This window comes from Symphalangus syndactylus, chromosome X (genome assembly GCF_028878055.3).
Source record: "Symphalangus syndactylus isolate Jambi chromosome X, NHGRI_mSymSyn1-v2.1_pri, whole genome shotgun sequence".
Classification (NCBI taxonomy): Eukaryota; Metazoa; Chordata; class Mammalia; order Primates; family Hylobatidae; genus Symphalangus; species Symphalangus syndactylus.
This window is the reverse complement of record NC_072447.2, coordinates 80,475,796-80,493,581: the sequence shown is the minus strand read 5'-3', so window position 1 is coordinate 80,493,581 and position 17,786 is coordinate 80,475,796. Positions and strand designations below refer to the sequence as shown.

The 17,786-nt window shown below is 46.7% G+C and overlaps 1 protein-coding gene and 1 long non-coding RNA gene across 3 annotated transcripts; one reads left to right on the top strand and one right to left on the bottom strand.

The window, feature by feature from the left end:
• Window positions 1-13,668: 13,668 nt before the first annotated feature.
• On the bottom strand, window positions 13,669-15,270 carry LOC134735953 (uncharacterized). Its single transcript, XR_010119557.1, has 2 exons — window positions 15,182-15,270; window positions 13,669-14,524 (listed from the first exon to the last, which is right to left on the bottom strand). It is a non-coding gene; the product is annotated as an uncharacterized lncRNA (long non-coding RNA).
• Window positions 14,078-16,795, top strand: LOC129476119 (protein FAM236A). Of its 2 annotated transcripts, none has more exons than XM_055268734.2 (3): window positions 14,078-16,137; window positions 16,327-16,490; window positions 16,645-16,795. In XM_055268734.2, exons 1-3 carry the CDS (start codon window positions 15,916-15,918, stop codon window positions 16,670-16,672), a joined length of 414 nt encoding a protein of 137 aa, XP_055124709.1. In that variant the 5' UTR covers window positions 14,078-15,915; the 3' UTR covers window positions 16,673-16,795. The 2 variants fall into 2 exon arrangements, with proteins under 2 accessions (XP_055124709.1, XP_055124708.1); XM_055268733.2 differs by having other exon boundaries at window positions 16,315-16,490.
• The last annotated feature ends 991 nt before the right edge of the window (window positions 16,796-17,786 follow it).

The window sequence follows — 17,786 nt, the reverse complement described above, 5'->3', positions numbered from 1 at the left end:
TTAAAAGACCTAAAAGGAGAGATTGACCATGATACAATAATAGTGAGGGACTTTAATACCCCACTTTCAGCAGTGGATGGATCGTCCAAACAGAAAATTAACCAAACAGAAAATTAATGTCGGCATTAAACTGCACTCTAGACCCCATGGACCTAACAGATATTTACAGATCATTCCGTCCAAAAGCCACAGAATACATATTTTTTCTCAACAGCACATGAAACTTTCCTCAGAATAGACTATATGTTAGTTCACAAAGCAAGTCTTAACAAACTTTTAAAAATCAAAATCACATTGAGTACTTTCTGACCACAATGAAATAATCAGTAACAGAAAGAATATTGGAAACTGGGCAAAGTCGTGGAAATGAAACACCACGCTCCTGAACAATGGATGGGTCAATGAAGGAATTAAAAAGGAAAAAGGAAATTTAAAGATTCCTTGAGACAAATGAAAATGGAAACACAACATACCAAATCCTATGGGATACAGCAAATGCAGTTCTAAGAGGAAAGTTCATAGCAATAAATGCCTGTGTAATGGAAGTGGAAATATCTCAAATAAACAACCTAATGTTATGCCCCAAGGAACTAGAAAAAGAACAAAAAAACCCAAAGTTAGCAGAAGAAAAGAAATAACAAAGATCAGGGCAGAAATAAACAAAGTAGAGATTTTTTAAAAACAAAAATCATAAAACAAAGAGTTAGCTTTTTAAAAGATAAAGAAATTGACAAATCTTTAGCTAGACTAACTAAGGAAAACAGAGAGAAGACTCAAATAAAAACAGAGATAAAGAAAGGAAACATTACAACTGGCACCACAGCGGTGGAGATGATGACAAGAGACTATCATCAACAACCATCTGCCAGGAAATTCAAAATCTAGAAGAAACAGGTAAGTTCCTGAACACATACAAGCTACCAACATTGCATCACAAAGAAATAGAAAACCTGAACAGAAACAATAAGGAATAATGACATTGAAGCAGGATTAAACACTCTCCCATCAAAGAAAAGTCCAGGACCTGATGGATTTGCTGGTGAATTCTACCAAACATGTAAAGAACTGGTACCAATTCTTCTCAAAGGCTTAAAAAACAAACAAACAAACAAATAAATGAAGAGGAGGGAATACTTTCGAACACATTTTACGAGGCCAGCATTACCGTAATTCCAAAGCCAGACGAGGACACGACAAAACAAGAAAGCTAAAGACCAATATCCCTAATAAGCATGGATGCGAAAACCCTCAACCAAACACTAGCAACACATTAAAAACATCATGCATCATGATCAAGTGGGATTCATCCCAGGGATGCAAGGTTGGTTCAATATATGTGCAATGTAATAAAAGTGATGCCTCACATCAACAGAACAGAGGACAAAATCCATATGCTCATTTCAATAGACGCCAAGAAGCATTCAAAAAATGTCAACATCCCTTCATGATAGAAACTCCCAGCAAAGTAGGCAAAGAGGTAAAAAACATATCTCAACAAAATAAAGGCCACATATGATAAACCCAAAGCTAATATCATACTGAATAGGAAAAAGTTGGAAGCTTTTTCTCTAAGATTTGTAACAAGAAAAGAATGCTCACTTTCACTGCTCAAATTCAACTTAGTACTGGAAGTTCTAGCCAGAGCAATTAGGCAAGAGAAAGAAATAAAGAGCACCTGTATTAGTCTGTTCTCACACTGCTGATAAAGACATACACGAGAGTGGATAATTTATTTTTTAAAAAGAGGCTTAATGGACTCACAGTTGCACGTGGCTAGGGAGTCCTCGCAATCATGATGGAAGGCAAAAGGCACATCTTACCTGTGGGCAGGCAAGAGAGAAAATGAGAGCCAAAAAAACGGGGAAACACCTTATAAAACCAACAGATCTCACGAGACTTATTCACTACCGCGAGAACAGTATGGGGGAAACCGCCCCCAAGGTTTTATTATCTCCCACCAGGTCCCTCCCACAACACGTGGCAATTATGGGGGCAACAATTCAAGATGAGATTTGGGTGGGGACACAGCCAAACCATATCAGCATCCAACCTGAAAGGAGGAAGTCAAATTGTCCCTGTTTGCAGATGACATGGTCTTATATAGAGAAAACCCTAAAGACTCCACCAAGTAACTATTAGAAGTAATAAGTGAATTTGGTAAAGCTGCAGAATATAAAATCAGCATACAGGAATCAGTAGCATGTCTGTTTGCCAATAGCAAACTATCTGAAAAAGAAATCAAGAAAGTAATTTCATTTACAATAGCTACAAAAAAATAAAAAATAAAATCCTGGCGATAAACTTAAGCAAGGAGATGAAAGATCTCTACAGTGAAAACTGTAGAACACTGATAAAAGAAATTGAAGAGGACAAAAATAAATGGAAAGAGATCCCACATTCGTGGACGAATTAATATTGTTACAATGTCCATATTAACCAAAGTGATCTCCATGTTCGACGTTTGACATCCCTGTCAAAATACCAATGACAGTCTGGATAGAAAAAAAAAATCCTAGATTTGTATGGAGCCACAAAAGATGCTGATAGCCGAACCAATCACAAGCAGGGAGAACAAAGCTGGAGACAACACACTACCTGACCTCGAAATATACAAAAGCAGCCAATACAACAGGGCACTGACATAAAATCAGATACGTAGACCAATAAAACATCATAGGGAAGCCAGATATAAATCCAAGCATTAACAGCCAACTGATTTTCTACAAAGGAGCCAAGAACATACATGGAGGATAGGACAGTCTCCCCAATAAATGGTGCTGGACAAACTGTAAGTTCACAATCAGAAGAATGAAACCAGACCCCTATCTCTCACCATATACAAAAGTCAAATCAAAATGGCTTAAAGACTGCAATGTCAGACCTGAAACTGTGAAACTTCTAGAAGAAAACATAGAGGAGAGGTTTCACGAAATTGAACTGGGCAACGATTTTTTTTTTTTTTTTTTCAGTAAGGCCTCGAAAGCATAAGCAACAAAAGCACAAATAGACCAATAGGATTATATCAGACTATAAAGCATCTGCACAGCAAAAGAAACAATCAGTAGAGTAAAGAGACAGCTTACAGAATGAGAGAAATAGTATTTTCAAACCATGCGTCTGAGAAGGGGTTAATATCCAGAATATATAAGGAGCCCAAACAATAGCAAAATTCATAATAATTCAATTAAAAATTGGGAAAAATGCCTGAATAGACTTTTCTCAAAAGAAGATGTGCAAATGGCCAACGGATATATGAAAACAGTCAACATCACCAATCATCAGTGAAATACAAATCTAAACCGCAACGTGATATCACTTCGCCCCAGTTAGAATGGCTATTATCAAAAAGACAAAAAGTAACAAATGCTGGAGAGGATGTTGAGAAAGAGGAACACTTATGCACTGTTGGTGGGAATGAAAATTACTACTGTCATTATGGAAAACAGTATGAAGATTCCTCAAAAAATTAAAAATAGAACTGCTGCGTGATTCAGCAATCTCGTTACTGGGTAAATAGCGAAAGAAAAGGAAATCACCACATTGACGAGACATCTGCACTCCCGTGTTCATTGCAGCAATATTCACAATAGCCAAGATATGGAATCAACCTAAATGCCCATCTACAGATGAATGGATAAAGAAAAATGTGGCTTGTGTATACAATGGAATACTATCCAGCCATAAAACAAAATGAAATCATGTCATTTGAGGCAACATGGGTGAGCCTGGAGGACATTATGTTAAGTGAAATAAGCCAGGCACAGAAAGACAAACACCACATGACCTCACTCAGATGTGGAATCTTAAAAAGTTGATTTCATAGAAGCAGAAACTAGAGCAGTGGTTACCAGAAGCTGGGGAGGGAAGGGGGTGTGGGGCAACGGGAGAGGTTGGTAAAAAAGTAAAAAGTTACGGTTAGACATAAAGAACGAGTTCTGGTGTTCTATTACACAGTAGAGCGAGTATAGAAAATACCAATGTAATGTATATTTCAAGATTTTAAATCTAGAAGATTTTAAATGTTAACACTGCAAAGAGATGATAAATGTTTAAAGTGATGAATATGGTAATTACCCTGACTTGAAGATTATACAGTGTATACAGGGGTTGAAACATCACACGGTACCCCACAAATATGTACAATTATGTGCAAGTAATACATTTTTAAATCGTGAAGGGAAAAAAAAGAAGTTTAAGAGTGTGCCTGAAACTCTTACAGGTGGAAAGCTCTGTAAGTGTAGAGCTCATTACTGTGACGCCAGCCCTCAGTGTGATCTTGGCGCATGGAACTATGGTGATTCTATCCCCACTGCGCAGAGTATCTCTGACACCTAACTCAATAAGCATTTATTAAATGTAAATAAAACCAACCAAAAAAAAGAGAACTGAGGTAAATACTAACAACCTCGCATGGTTGTGGTGAGGCCTGAATAAAGCAGTCCGTGTGAACACCCCAAATGAAAAGTGTCCATACAAGAAGACACAGGAAATAAAATGCAAACACGAGTGAGAGACTGGGAGCGAACATCTTCTTCAATTATAACAGACTAAATAATCACATCTACAATATACAGAGAGCTCTGATGAGACAACTCAAGAAACACATGCGAGAACAAACAACAATAGGAGAGCTGACAAACAATCTGAGCAGGCCATTTATAGAAATACAAATGGCCACTATGAAAAGAATAGGAGCTCCACATCACAAGCCATAATGGAGTTAAGATAACAATGAGATTCCACTTTTCAAACTGCAACTTGACAAACATTTAAAATTATAATGATACCAATCGGGTATCATATACTGAGGTTCTGACGCTGGTAGTGTGAGTTGGCACAGATTCACGCTATGCGCCAAATGTGCACTCCACGTTTGGAGTGCCATTTGTCAGGGATTAAACGGTTTTGATACATTTACCCTATGGTGCATCCCCAGATTCTTTCTTCCTCCTGACACCAATCACAACTAGAAGTAGGGTGGGAAAACTGATGCTTCCTAGACCAGAGCCCTGGGGGCTCAGATGCCACAGTCTCAAGGCCCATCAGAGTCCTAAAAGGGCTCTGTCAAGCCCTTGACAAACCCTCGGGCGTCCTCAAGGCCAGGACCTTGGAAGGCTCCCGGAGGCTGAGCCTGAGCCTTGGCTGAGCAGCCTGACTCAAAAATTACAGCTAAAAATCTCAGGGCTCCGTGAGACACAGTTTTCTACATCCATGCTTCCCTCAAGTGCCCTACGTTGACTTCCACTAATGCACAGAAGAGAAACCTGGAGTTTGATTGTGGATCCCCAGCAACGCTGGGGTTCTGCTCACTGGGAATTTAGGGGTAGTTTCAGGGTTGTCTACTCACTGAGTTTCTTGACATGAAGATGGGGCTGGTGGGGGGAAAATGTAATTGGCAAGTACCCCGGTTTGAATTTCAGTAAACCTTAAAGATAACAATGCACAAATAGATCTTTCCTTAAGTCTTTAGGCTTATATAAGTAGAGTAACGTGAAAAGCAGAAACCATCACTTTCAATTCATCATTTAATCATCTACATGAGAGTCGTGTTGTGGGGCTGGAAGCTGATTAGAGTGGGTTCAAGGGAGAGTCGGGAGAGAGGAAAGGGAAGCGATGATACTAGTCAATGAGGCATCTCAGCACTTGAGGGAGTTTTCGAGAATGTATCAACTGTTTGAAAAGAGTGTACTCATCTACAGGAGGGGAGGGTGAAGATCCAGGCCAGGGACACGGGGATGGATTTTCACGAGGGGGACAGGCCCTGAGCCAGAGGCCCAGCACAATGAAGAGTCCTGCCGGCCTCTGACATTAAGTCCTTTCAGACACCACATGTACATCGCGCTTCTCAGAAAACATGAACTTCACCGGCATTCCTGCTGCTGCTGAGTCCTGATCTGACTGCATGGAGAAAGCCGCATCCCCTAGACTGGTGCCCTCAACTTTGCAAGGTGGGCAGCTCCAGTTTTTAGCCTTCCCAAGGAAGAGCAAACTCTTGAGGACCTGGTGAGCCTGATTTCCCTCCAGCGTGGCAGATAGTCAGCCCCAGGAGAGCCGGGATCTAGAGCTCTAGAGTTCATTGCTGTATCCCCAGTACCTGCAACTGATCCTGGTGTACACATAACAGGGCCCCAGCGAACACCCGATGAATGAAGGAAGCAATGTTAGTGCTGGCTAGAATGATTTTTCCCTATTTTCCTGAACAGGACTGGCTCAGCTAAAGACACTATGCCCTTGGTTTATTTTGCCAACACCATAGAGGACCAAGCTTGCCCAGGGAACCTGCTCTTCTGAGAGGGTGTTGGAGGAGCTGGTTCCAGGGAGCCCTGGCATGTTTCACCAAGTGCTTCAGGTGAGAGCCTCTGCCTCTCTCACTGCTCACCGCCAAGCCCACCAAGAGAACCTCAGGTCAGGCCAGAATCCCCAGGGCTCCCAAGGGCCCAATTGTCACTCTGTTTTCCTCCCGTCCACTCGGAAACTGAGACCACGGGGGCCGCAGACACAGAGCCGTGAATGGTGACCAAGCCCCTTCGGCTGCTCCATGCCCCTGCTCACCCCAGTGGGCCTGAAATACATACTGGCACACTTGGTTCTTTTGGTGTTATGATATTTGATGTCCCTCTCCACATGAATATCCACCTCCTGTGATTTTATGGTTTGCCTCTTTCGGCGAAGGTGGCAGGGAAGGGGGTCGTTGTGGAGAGAGAGTCAGGCACGGGGTACCTAGCCAAATGGGTTGCTGTCCTTGTACCTTGGAGCAGTACTGCATGTCCCCCAGTCACTTTTGCAATAGCACAATGGTTGATGGACAGTAAACATGCTACTGGTTTCAAACACTTCATGTAGGGTGGCTGATGGGCACTGACTGAGTGATAGCCCTTGGGCCGGGGAGGAGGGCTGTAGGTTGAGGGACAGGGAGGTGAGGTCAGAAGGAGAGAAGATGTCGCAGAATCCACAGGAAAGGCTTCAGAGGCGTTAAGTTATAATCTGACCACAACAACCCCCACCTCAACCTTGGAGAGAGCCCCTCCAGCACATGGCGTCAGATCCATCACCTCAGGTTGTTTATCTCGTATTATGACACCGTGTCTCTTTGTAAGCTGCCCCTGATACATATTGCAAGAAAATAGCAGCAGTGGGAAAAGCTGAGCCTGGTGGATGCTTCCCAGAACTGGAAAAAGCCCAGGCTTCTCGGGGATGGCTCTGCTCCTGGCTAAGGTTCTGCCATGGGAGTCCAGCCACCTGCAGTCCCGATCCCCACAGCCTAATGGAACCACTGGGTTCCTAGGAAACTCACAAGTTCACAATGCCACCGCCCCAGCTTGACGCATTTGGTTCTGAGACACACCTGGGAAATGTGGAGTGCAGGGGTCCTGAGAGCCCCTCCTTCTCTTCTGTTTTCTACTTTTAGAGTATTGTACTACTGACATATTTCAAACCTACAGAAAAACAGAGAGAAGAATACAGCAGCCACCATCCCTACTTAAAAATGCTTTGCCATGTGTGCTTCACATCTCTGTCTGCTTTTGAGTTAAATACATTTTGGAGACACACAAGCCATCCCCAATCTATACTCACTCCTCTCCCCCCTAGAGTAGGTCCCCCATCTTAGGCGTCTGAACACTTCTGGGTCTCCACGCAGCTTCAGAGCAGCTCCTTCTCTGGCATGGGTGCCCCCACGTTGCCTTAGAGATGTTTCTGTGATGCCTGCTGGAGAACATGGGGAGATTCTACCCAGAATCCCAACCCAGAGGGTAAAAGCAAGAACATCTCTGCAGCTTTCACAGATAACTCTGGACCCGGCCCTCTCCCACCTATACCCGTGTTCTCCTGAGGTGGGCCCTGTCTCAGTGGGAGAGCTGAGCCCTTCACCTCTGTTTTACCAGGAGAGGCCTGGAGCACCATCCTGGGTCCCAGTCCCACCCGAGTGATGGGTGTGTGCTTCAGTCACAGGGAGCAGGTCCATTTTCAGCTGCTGTGACATCTCATGGGCTCAGTGGCTGGGAGTAGCTGGTTGGTTTGGGGAGGAAGGCAAGGCCAGGCAGACTGGAGTCCTGGGCCTGCTGGAAGAGAGGTGGGATCAGAGAGATGCAGGCCACATAGCACAGTCCAAGGTAGCCCATCAACCATTTGCTCCGTCAAGGTGGTTGATACCCAAAGGGGCTCACTATACTGAGGTGGGTGCAGGAGCAGGTGTGGTGGGCAGCCTTCCAGAATGGCTTCCAAGGATCCCCCTTCCTGGCACCCATGCTCCTATGGAATTCCCTCCCCTTGAGGGTGGGCTGGACCTAGTGACTTGCTTCTAACCAACAAAATTTGGCAAAGGTGATGGCATGTCATTTCCATGCTTAGGCTATAACAAGACTGTGACTTCTGACCTGCCGGCATTCATTCTCTCCCTCAGGCTCTTCTTGCATGCATGTTTGCCCAGATGGAGAAGGCCAGCGGGCGAGGAGCTGATGAAAGTCTCTGGCCAACAGCCATAGAGGAACTGAGGCCCTCAGGCCAGCGACCCGCTAGAGCCTGCCAACAATCACATGAGTGAGCTTGGAAGTCTATCTTTCCCCAGTTGAGCCCACAGATGAGGAACTGGATCCTGCCAACAGCCGCATGAGTGAGCTTGGAAGTCGATCCTTCCCCAGTCAGGCCTACAGATGAGACTGTTGTCCCTGGGCTGGCAGCCTTGTGAGAGACTGGGAAGTAGAGGACCCAGTTAAGCCATACCCGGATCCCTGATCTACAGAACTCTCAGAGAAAAACTGCTTATCATGTTAACTTGATATGCTTGGGGTAGTTTTTTATGCAGCAATCAATAACAATTAAGACAGCAGGAATATCTGGGGGCTAGGGACTGAGTGCAAGACACAGAAGGCTCCATTAAGGCTGGGAGGAGTTCTCAGGTGCCAGGGTGGTGCATGGTGCACCCACGTTTTAGTCAGATCTGGGGTCAAGTCCCAGCTTTGTCAATAAATATCTGTGTGACCTTGGACAAGTATCTTGAAGTCTCCGGCCCCAGATTACACCTCTGTAAAATTTGACTGACATTGAACTTGCAGGACGGTTGGAAAGATAAGTGTCAGCTTACGTAATCCACACGACAGAGTGTCTGATATGTATTAGGCCCTCAGTAAGTGGCAGCCATGAGTAGTAATATAGTTGACCTGGGACCCTGCATCCTCCTCTTGGGAGCTCCCGGGTGAGCCGGGTCATTTCAGTGCCAAAAAACAGAAACCAAAACCCAAAAACAGTGCAGGAAAAATATCTTCCTAGCAAGTAGGACAAAGGCGTCTGTTCTCCAGGAAGAGAGGCCCATCACAGTGGATACTTTTCCAAAAATTCTGCTGTGAGGGAGGCAGCCCCAGCAGGCTGCAGCTCATAGGCCATATCCCTTATGCAAAGGACCAGATGCTCTCCTTCCTCCCTCCCTAGATTCCTCTCTTCCTCCCTGCCCCCATCCATCCCTTCCTCCCTCCCTCCCTCCCTCCGTCACCCCCTTCCTCTCCCTCTCCTCACTTTCTCTCTCTCTCTGCCTTCGCCTCTCACCGAGGCCTGATTCCAATATCTTAACCCCACAATTCTGCCTCTTTGCACTCATTTGACCCCTACTAGAAACGCAGCCCTTCTTTATGTCATCCTGGTTTTATTCTAGATGAACCCACATCAATGTCCTCATTATGCACTGTTTGCCAGCTTCCCCGGCCACACAGGATGGTATCTGATCACTGGCTTCTAGGGAACAGCTTGGGTGGGCATCACTCTGACCTCACCATTGTGCTTTAGAGTTGGTGTGTTTAGAAGGCCCAGTGTATGCACTGTAGAAAACTGCACAGGGACGGGAGCCCAGGACTCATCCTGCACCAGCAATGGAGACTTCCTTCTATACCATCCAGATCCAAATGAGATGATTCTGTGAGAGCCCCTTTCTACCCAGGACATTGTCTGTCATCCCTCGGACTTTCCATCTGGACATCTCAACTCTGTTCCTCTCCTACAGCCTCGTCTTTCTCCACAGCATGGCTAAAATTTGCCTTCAGTACCCCCCGAAAATAACTGTTAATTCTGCCCTGCCTCAGGGCCTTTGCATTATGGCTCTCCTCTGGAGCCAGCATTTCCTTACTCAGCCTGTCGCTTGTCCTTTTGATCGCTGATGTTCCTACCTTCAAAAAGAACACATCCTTCTTCCCTTGGTAACATGTCTCCCCTCCACTATGCCAGTCTCCATCGCAGTCTCCTCACTTGACTGTCTCACCATAGTGATACATTTTCTCTCTGTGTTACCTTGAGGAAGTTGCTATACCTTTCTGGGCTTCCATTTCCCTATCTATATGATGAAATATTGGACTAACACACAAACATACTGTGTACTCTTCTCTACCATAGCATTTCTCATGCTAGACTGCCCCCTCTGGCAGGTTAAGTTGCATGAGTGTCCTCACCCAGGTTCTCATCTCTGGAGCATGAGCTCTGCCTTGTTAGTCCTGGAACAGCCAGTACCTGGCCGCAGGGCTTTACCTACAGCATGGCACCCATCAACCTTTATTGAAGAAAACGAATCAATGAGCATGAGTCCACTAGAGCTTTGCTGTGCCTGGACTCTCTGATCTGGGATAAGGGTGAGAAGCATTCCTTTTATTTCCTCTAGCTTGGAGCCCAGAGCCTCCCGCTCAGCAGGAACCAGATGTTTTCAATGTCTGGACTCAGAGCTGTCTTCCTGGAGGTGCTGAGGCCTTTTCTGCAGTCCAGAAATGAATCTGGGCTGGCTGAATGTAGGTAGGGCAAGGGATATGAGACTGCGTGGGACACAGATATGGATGAAGCTGCCACTGCAGCTTAAGAGGCTCAGGCCCAGGGGGCAAGATTTGAGGCCACCTTGTTCCCTCCTTCCTTCCTTTGGGCTCAGAGGGAGGACCCTTGTCTGCAACGATACCACCCTCCAACCAATCCAGTGGGTTACGGGGGGCCATAACTTGGAAAACAGCAGTCGAAACCCAAGTGGTCATAGAGGATTTAATAGAGCAGGGCTTGGTGACAAGGGGACCTCACCTCTAGAACACACACTCTCACACACACACACACAGAGAGACAGGGAGAGAGAGAGAGGGAGCGAATGCCAGCCCGGAGCCCCCTGTTCACCACCCACCAGAGGCTGATTCACACACCAACACAGCCTCACACATTATATCCTCAGAGGCACAGCACTGCTGCTGATTGGGACCTGGCTGCCATGAACCTCCTCAAGCTGTTTGCTGTGATGACCCATTTGCACAGGCTCTTGATTTCTAGAACCTCTCAGGTTCAAGGGAAGACAGGTTTCATCTGTCAGTGTTAGTCACAGTGTCCTCACTTCACTGTCTCACCATAGTGACACATTTTCTCTCTGTGCTGAGCAAGTTGCTATACCTTTCTGAGCTTCCATTGCCCTATTGACATACTGAAATCTTTGGCTAAATGATCTCCAAATTCTTGTTCTTCTCACACATTTAGTGACCCTGTGGCTTAGGGGACTGCTACATTCACAGCTACCTGCTGTGTCAGCCAGCTGCCTAGTTGCAAGTCCCCTGATGGCACTGCTGCCCTGGGGGCTATTATGCCTCCCATGAGCCCCAATGCAAGTATTTTCAGTATCCTCTAAGGATACCCTCACTACCCCCTAAGATACTGCATGACACCATTGGCATCTCACCCTGCCTAAAATTGCTTCTTTTCATATCCCAGAGCTACAGAATGGGTGGGCAGCTGACTAGAGTCTCCCAGGCTAGGTCCTTAGGAGACTATATATATGTATCACTATCTTATGTCCCATGACAGACTTCAGAAACTCTAGGCCAGGGCCTGGATGCAACCCAGAAGATCCTCAAGGGCTGGACATTGGAACTCAGGCTAGCCCCTGATTGAGCACCCTCATTCTAGAGAACTGCAGCAGAGGAACTCAGGGTCTCCACTGGGACACACGTTTCTAATCCAGCACTGTTTCGTGGTAGCCAACCTTGACTGCTACTAGTGCACAGAATAGAAACTGGGTCTGCTTATTTGCAGTTTCCAAAATCACCTCAGTGGCCTGTTCTCTGTGCTTCAAGTGCTGTTCCTCCTCTCCCTTTCCCTGTCTAATTTCTTTCCTCACGCATTTCAGGCATCTAATCCTCTGGGACACCTCCACTGACTCCATTAACATCCCCAAGGCTGAGTGGGTGCCCTGTCTGAGCCTTCTCATGGACCCCCGAAACTTCCTCCTGTCACTCTCTGTTGTACTCTGTTGTGCCTTTCTCGGCCTCTCCCCAACCAGCCCACTGGAGGCGACATTTGAGTATGGGCTTGCAGGCATGACCAGGCCTGGACCTTCACGGATTCTGTAAGGAAGGCTTTGTCTCAAAACCTTTCATATATCAACCACCAGATTAGCAAATATTTAAAGGGATGAATAACATCAAGAGCGACGGTGAAGGACAATGAACACTATCCTACACTGCTCCTGAGAGGATAAATTGCTGCCACCTCTTTTCAGATCCATTTATCAATGGTTACTCAGTGTTGAAATATTTGTAGGGTTTTGTGCCAAAATTCTGTTTCTGTGTATCTCTTCTAGAGCGACACATCCTCTGCAAACAAAGATACTGGAAAAACTTTTGAGAACTTTAAAAGTTGAGGAAAACAATGTGAAGGTCCTTGTGTATGGAAGTAGTTAAAGAATTATGGCATATCACTTAGAATACTATGCAGAAGTTAAAAATGATGAGATAGTTGTCCGTGAACTGACAGGAGAAGTTCACCCAGACTTGCTGTAAAATGCAAAAATCAAGCGCCACACAATACGTGCATCCTGAGCCAGTATGTATCTTGTGGCCCCATAAAAGACAAGCATATGTTTCTATTAGTGCATGTATGTGTATGTAAATGCAAAGATTGAGGAATTTTTGAGGAAACACATTAAGCCATTGCTGAGGGGGCTGGTGACGGAGAGGGGTGGACAAGGGAGACTATTGTTTTGCCTGTACTGTTTTCGTACACCAGGATTATTTGCATAAATAAGATAGTATTGGAAACAGGTGATATACCTGTACTTACTAGGTCTTTAATAAAAAGAAACTGTTATTATTTGTAATAATCAGAATCACTTCACCTCTTGCAGGAGCTTCTGCGAAACTTGCTTGCAAGTCAACAAAATTGTATTGAGATCCTCTCATGTACCCAGTGCTTTCACACATATAATTTACCTGTAATTTACCCAGTTCAATCTCAGGGCTGGCAAAATCCAGTTGACCCCTACTCCCTGTAACACCCACTCCAAATTAAAAAATCAACTTTTTCTTGAATCCCTACACACTTCTTTAATCTCAGCTGAGGGAGACATGGTATAAAGCTGGGGGCCGACATCGTAGCCTTTCTCGATATGAATCCCATCCATCCACAAGGTGGTGCGGGGCGGGTCTTATCACCATCACTCACAGCCCCTCCCTGACTCTTTGCAGAACTCTGGGTCCATTCAAGGCAGTTGCACAGAGGCAGCTTATTCTCTCAAAGGAGATTCAGAAAAAAAAGGGAAATGTTACTGGGCGGGACAACAGGGTTGTCCACCTGGCCTCCTGGGCCAGCCTGGGACTCATTTCTTTGAAAAATCGCTAGGTTGGTGTATTAGTCCGCTCGGGCTGCCATAACAGAATACCACAGGCTGGGTGACTTAAACAACAGACATTTATTTTCTCACAGTTCTGCCAGCTGGGAAGTCCAAGATCAAGGTGCTGGCCGATTTGGTTTCTGCTGAAGGCTCTCCTCATGGTTTGCCTCCTTCTTGCTAAGACGTCACATGGCCTTTCCTGGGTGCATGCAGTGCAGAGAAGAAGAGACATCCCTGCTGCCCAAATGTCCCTGCAGAAGCACAGTTGTCACTACCTCGAGATACTGACAGATACAATGAGCTCTGTGGCGTCTCTTCTCATAAGGACGCTAATCCTGTCGGAGCAGGGCTCCACTCTTATGACCTCATTTAACCTTAATTGCCTCCTAAAGGCTCTAGCTCCAGATACAGCCCCGTTAGGGGTCAGGGCTTCAATATATTAATTGCAGGGTGGGGGAACGCAATTCAGTCCACAGCAGTTGGCAAGGTTTTGCGTTGCGGACCCTCGCTTTCTGGCGTTTCTGATTCCCTGCCGTCCAAATGTCCCTGCAGAATCACAGATGTCACTACCCTGACATACTGACAGATGCAACTCGCCCCTCATCCTGCCTGAAGCCACCTACTACCACATCCCAGGGTTACTAATGAGGAGGTGAATTGGGTCTCCTAGCCCAGAGGCCCTGCTGATCGATGTCACTGCCTTAAGCGTCATCATAGACGTCAGAAACCCTGGACCAGGCAGGCCCTGGGTGCACCCTGGAATAGCTTAAGAGGGCGGAACCTTGGGATGGTTCCCCAGGACTGATTCCGGCCCCTGAGAAAACTCACTCAAAAACTGCAGCAGAAGGGGCTCAGGGACTCCGTGGGGCACAGTTTTCTCATCTTGTTCTGCCACCTGGTGGCAGTTGGCTGCGTCTACAAGGAAACAGGTGGAAGCTCCATAAAACCTGGGCCTTTCTTCCTGGGAATTGCCAGCAGTTTGGAGCAACCCTCCTACTTAGAAAATGAGTTTCTTTATATGAGAATGAAAGTCGTGCTGGGAGATGACAGTGTAGTTATTTGGGTCTTCATTTCCATTCATTTTTTAAGTTAACAATTTAAACCTAGCTTTTATTAAGCATTTAAACACAACTTGCCGGTTTGGTCATTTTAATCACATAGCTAGTCATATACAACTATAAGAAACATTACTTTCACTTGTTCATTGGTTCATGTTCAATTAACTCCTAAGTTTCGGTGGAGTGGTGGAGGGGAAAACCTAACTGGAGTAGATTCAAGGAGAGAAAAGGGAGATAAGACAGACAATGAGACCTGCTCACTTCTCGGAGGAGTTTCTAAGTATTTCACAACACTTGCCTGGAAATTCACAAGATTTTGGGGAGAATTTTTGTACACATCAGAGGGAATTATGTATTTACATGAAAGCTAAGGGCTCTTTACGTCTGATCTGCACACAAATCCTATGAATCACAGGGCTGTCTGAAACCATTTGAACCCTCTTCTCTGCAGCATACGGTACAAGTGACCGCTCAGGCTGTGTTTCAACACGTCTAATGTTGCTAATCTCATTACCTTACAAAGCCAGCGATGGCCTGGTTGGTGGGAAGGACATCTTCGTGTGAATCCCGTCTGCAGCATCTGTGGTCTTGTTAACCTCTTTCCCGGCTCCTTCCCCTGACCTCGTCTCTCTGCAATTCTGGGTCCATCTAGAACTCTGGTGTGACACCCCAAGAGCAGATGTGATGGCTGCGGTCCAGTCATGGGCTTTTAGTGGATATGTATTCAGGGGCAAACACATAATGCTGCATTTACCTCCACACTATGAAGATATACAGAGCCTTCAATACACATCGATTACTCATAAATGTCTAAGTCTGATGTATCAGGATCACTCTTAACAATTTCATCTATAGGGTTCAACTGTTAAATGTGAGAAAAACAGTGCACAGTAATGTGACAATAGTGTCCACATGAATGAAGTAGTTCCAGTTTCCCTGGGACTGAGAGCTTTCCCGGGACAGGGGCCTTTAAGTTTTAAAACCGGAATGGTCCCACTCATGGCAAACTAGGACCATGTGTGACCTTGGCATGCAATGAACCATTCATGGCCAAATAAAATGAGCTACCTGTAGAAGACCTCTACACATCATGTTCTCTCGAGGAGGACCCTCGGGGCTGTTTCTGCTCAGCAAGCAGAAACGTGACTCGAGCCTGCTGGGAGGGCCAGGAGGAAGAAACAAAGGAAAGAAAGATTGGAGGAGTGGGAGTAAGAAACACAGGAAGAGACGGAATGTGACATACCAGAAATGTATCCGCTGCTGGAGCACGACGCTGCAGGAGGGAGGGACGATGGGGCAGGGGCAGAGGGGCTGAATGGGGCGTGCAGGGGGCAGGCCCTCGGCCTCTTTGCACCCGGCAGAGTGACGAGCTTCGCCAGTGTCTTCAACGAAGTCCTGTCGGTCCCTACCGGCACATCACACACTCCTGGAAGCATGATCTTCACTCCCTTCCTTCCACCTGCTGACCTGGTGAGTCTGGCTTCCCTCCATTGTCCTGGAATGTCCCCTAGGAGGCTGGGCTTTGGTCTGTGCAGGTCACTGCTGCATCCCCAGCCCCTGGAAGAGGGCCAGAGATGCACACAACAGTTGCTGGATGGGGTGAAGGAAGCCAGGGGTGGGAGGGACCATTAGGATCCAGCTATTTAGTCTGTCTTTCAGAATGTGAAAGGGTTGCAAAAAGACCCTGAGGAAGTGGTTGCTGTGTCTGACGCCACGGAGGACCCATCCGGTGGCACAGCCTTGCCCAGGGAACCTGCTCTTCTGCGAGGGTCTTGGAGGAGCCGGTTCCAGAGGGCCCTGGCATGTTTCACCAAGTGCTTCAGGTGAGAGCTCCTTCGGAGCCAGCCTCCGCCTCTCTCACTGCTCACCACCAAGCCCATCCGCCTCCCCTTCCTGTTCCACCAAGAGAACCTCAGGCCAAGCCAGAAATCCCCAGGGCTCCCGAGGGTCCACTTGTCACTCTGCTTTCCTCCCTAGGGGAGGATATCGGACACTCGGAATCTGAGACCACCGGAGCCACAGACACAGGCGTGAACGGTGACCAAGCCCCTTCTGCTGCTCCATGCCCCTGCTCGCCCCAGTGTCCCAGTCACCAGGCCTGAAATAAATGCTGGCACGCTTGACTGTTTTTGCTTTGTGGCATTTGATGTAACTTTCAGCATGTCGGGTGAAGTGAGGGTGGTCAGCTTTGGTGGTGGTGGGGCTGTGGAGGGAGAGAGCTAGCATCTTCCTTAGCCCTGTTAGGCTGTCCGCCCTCCTCCTCGAGGCAGCGCTGCTTGTTCCTGGGTCCTGGTGGCAATGTGCTGTGGCCAATGAATGGTGAGTTTTTCACAGCTGGCAGCTCTGACCCTGGTGAGGCACTTACATGCAGGAATGAGGACAGAATAACATCTCTCTTCCCCCAGCAATGCGCAGGGTCTTCATATCGGAGGAAAAGTGGGCAGTGTTTATATGCAGAGGCGGGAGGGTCATGTGGAGGAAGAATCTGTGGATCTCAGAAAAGGCGTTAACCCCGATACTGACAAAGAGCTCCCGGGCCCTCCTACCCCACCGCAAGACAGAGAGCCCTTCCAACAGACGGCCTCGTCTCCACCTACGCATTGTTCGTTTTCGTAAGAGGAGGGCTTCATTTTTTCTTTCTTTTGCCTTCCTGAGGTGACCTTGATATGTGCTGCAACACAGTACCAGCAGGAGAATTCTACAATGGGGGTTGGAGCATACTTGTTCCTTTAACCTGTTAGAAATTGCAACACAAGCAATCACCAAGGTCAATGGAGAGACGGCGGGCCTTTCAGACACACAGTAATGGGTGGGAGGACGTCATAGAGGCCCACGTCAAATTACATTGATCTGTTTACTTTCTGAATGAGGAGCTGAGTCCCATGGGTGCTCCCAGAGTGGGGTCCTCAGCTTTGCAGGCTGGGCAGCTCTAGTGTCTCAGCATGCCCAGGGGAGAGCAACACTCTCGAGGACCCACTCCCACAGGAGGCTGACCCATCCTCCCCGCTGGCACATTCTCTTGCTTCTCTCTCATTAAGACTGAAATAAATCTGGAAGTGTTTGGTGGTTTTGTGGGTCAATATCTTTTCACACCTCTTGAGAAAGATATTTAGGTGGGA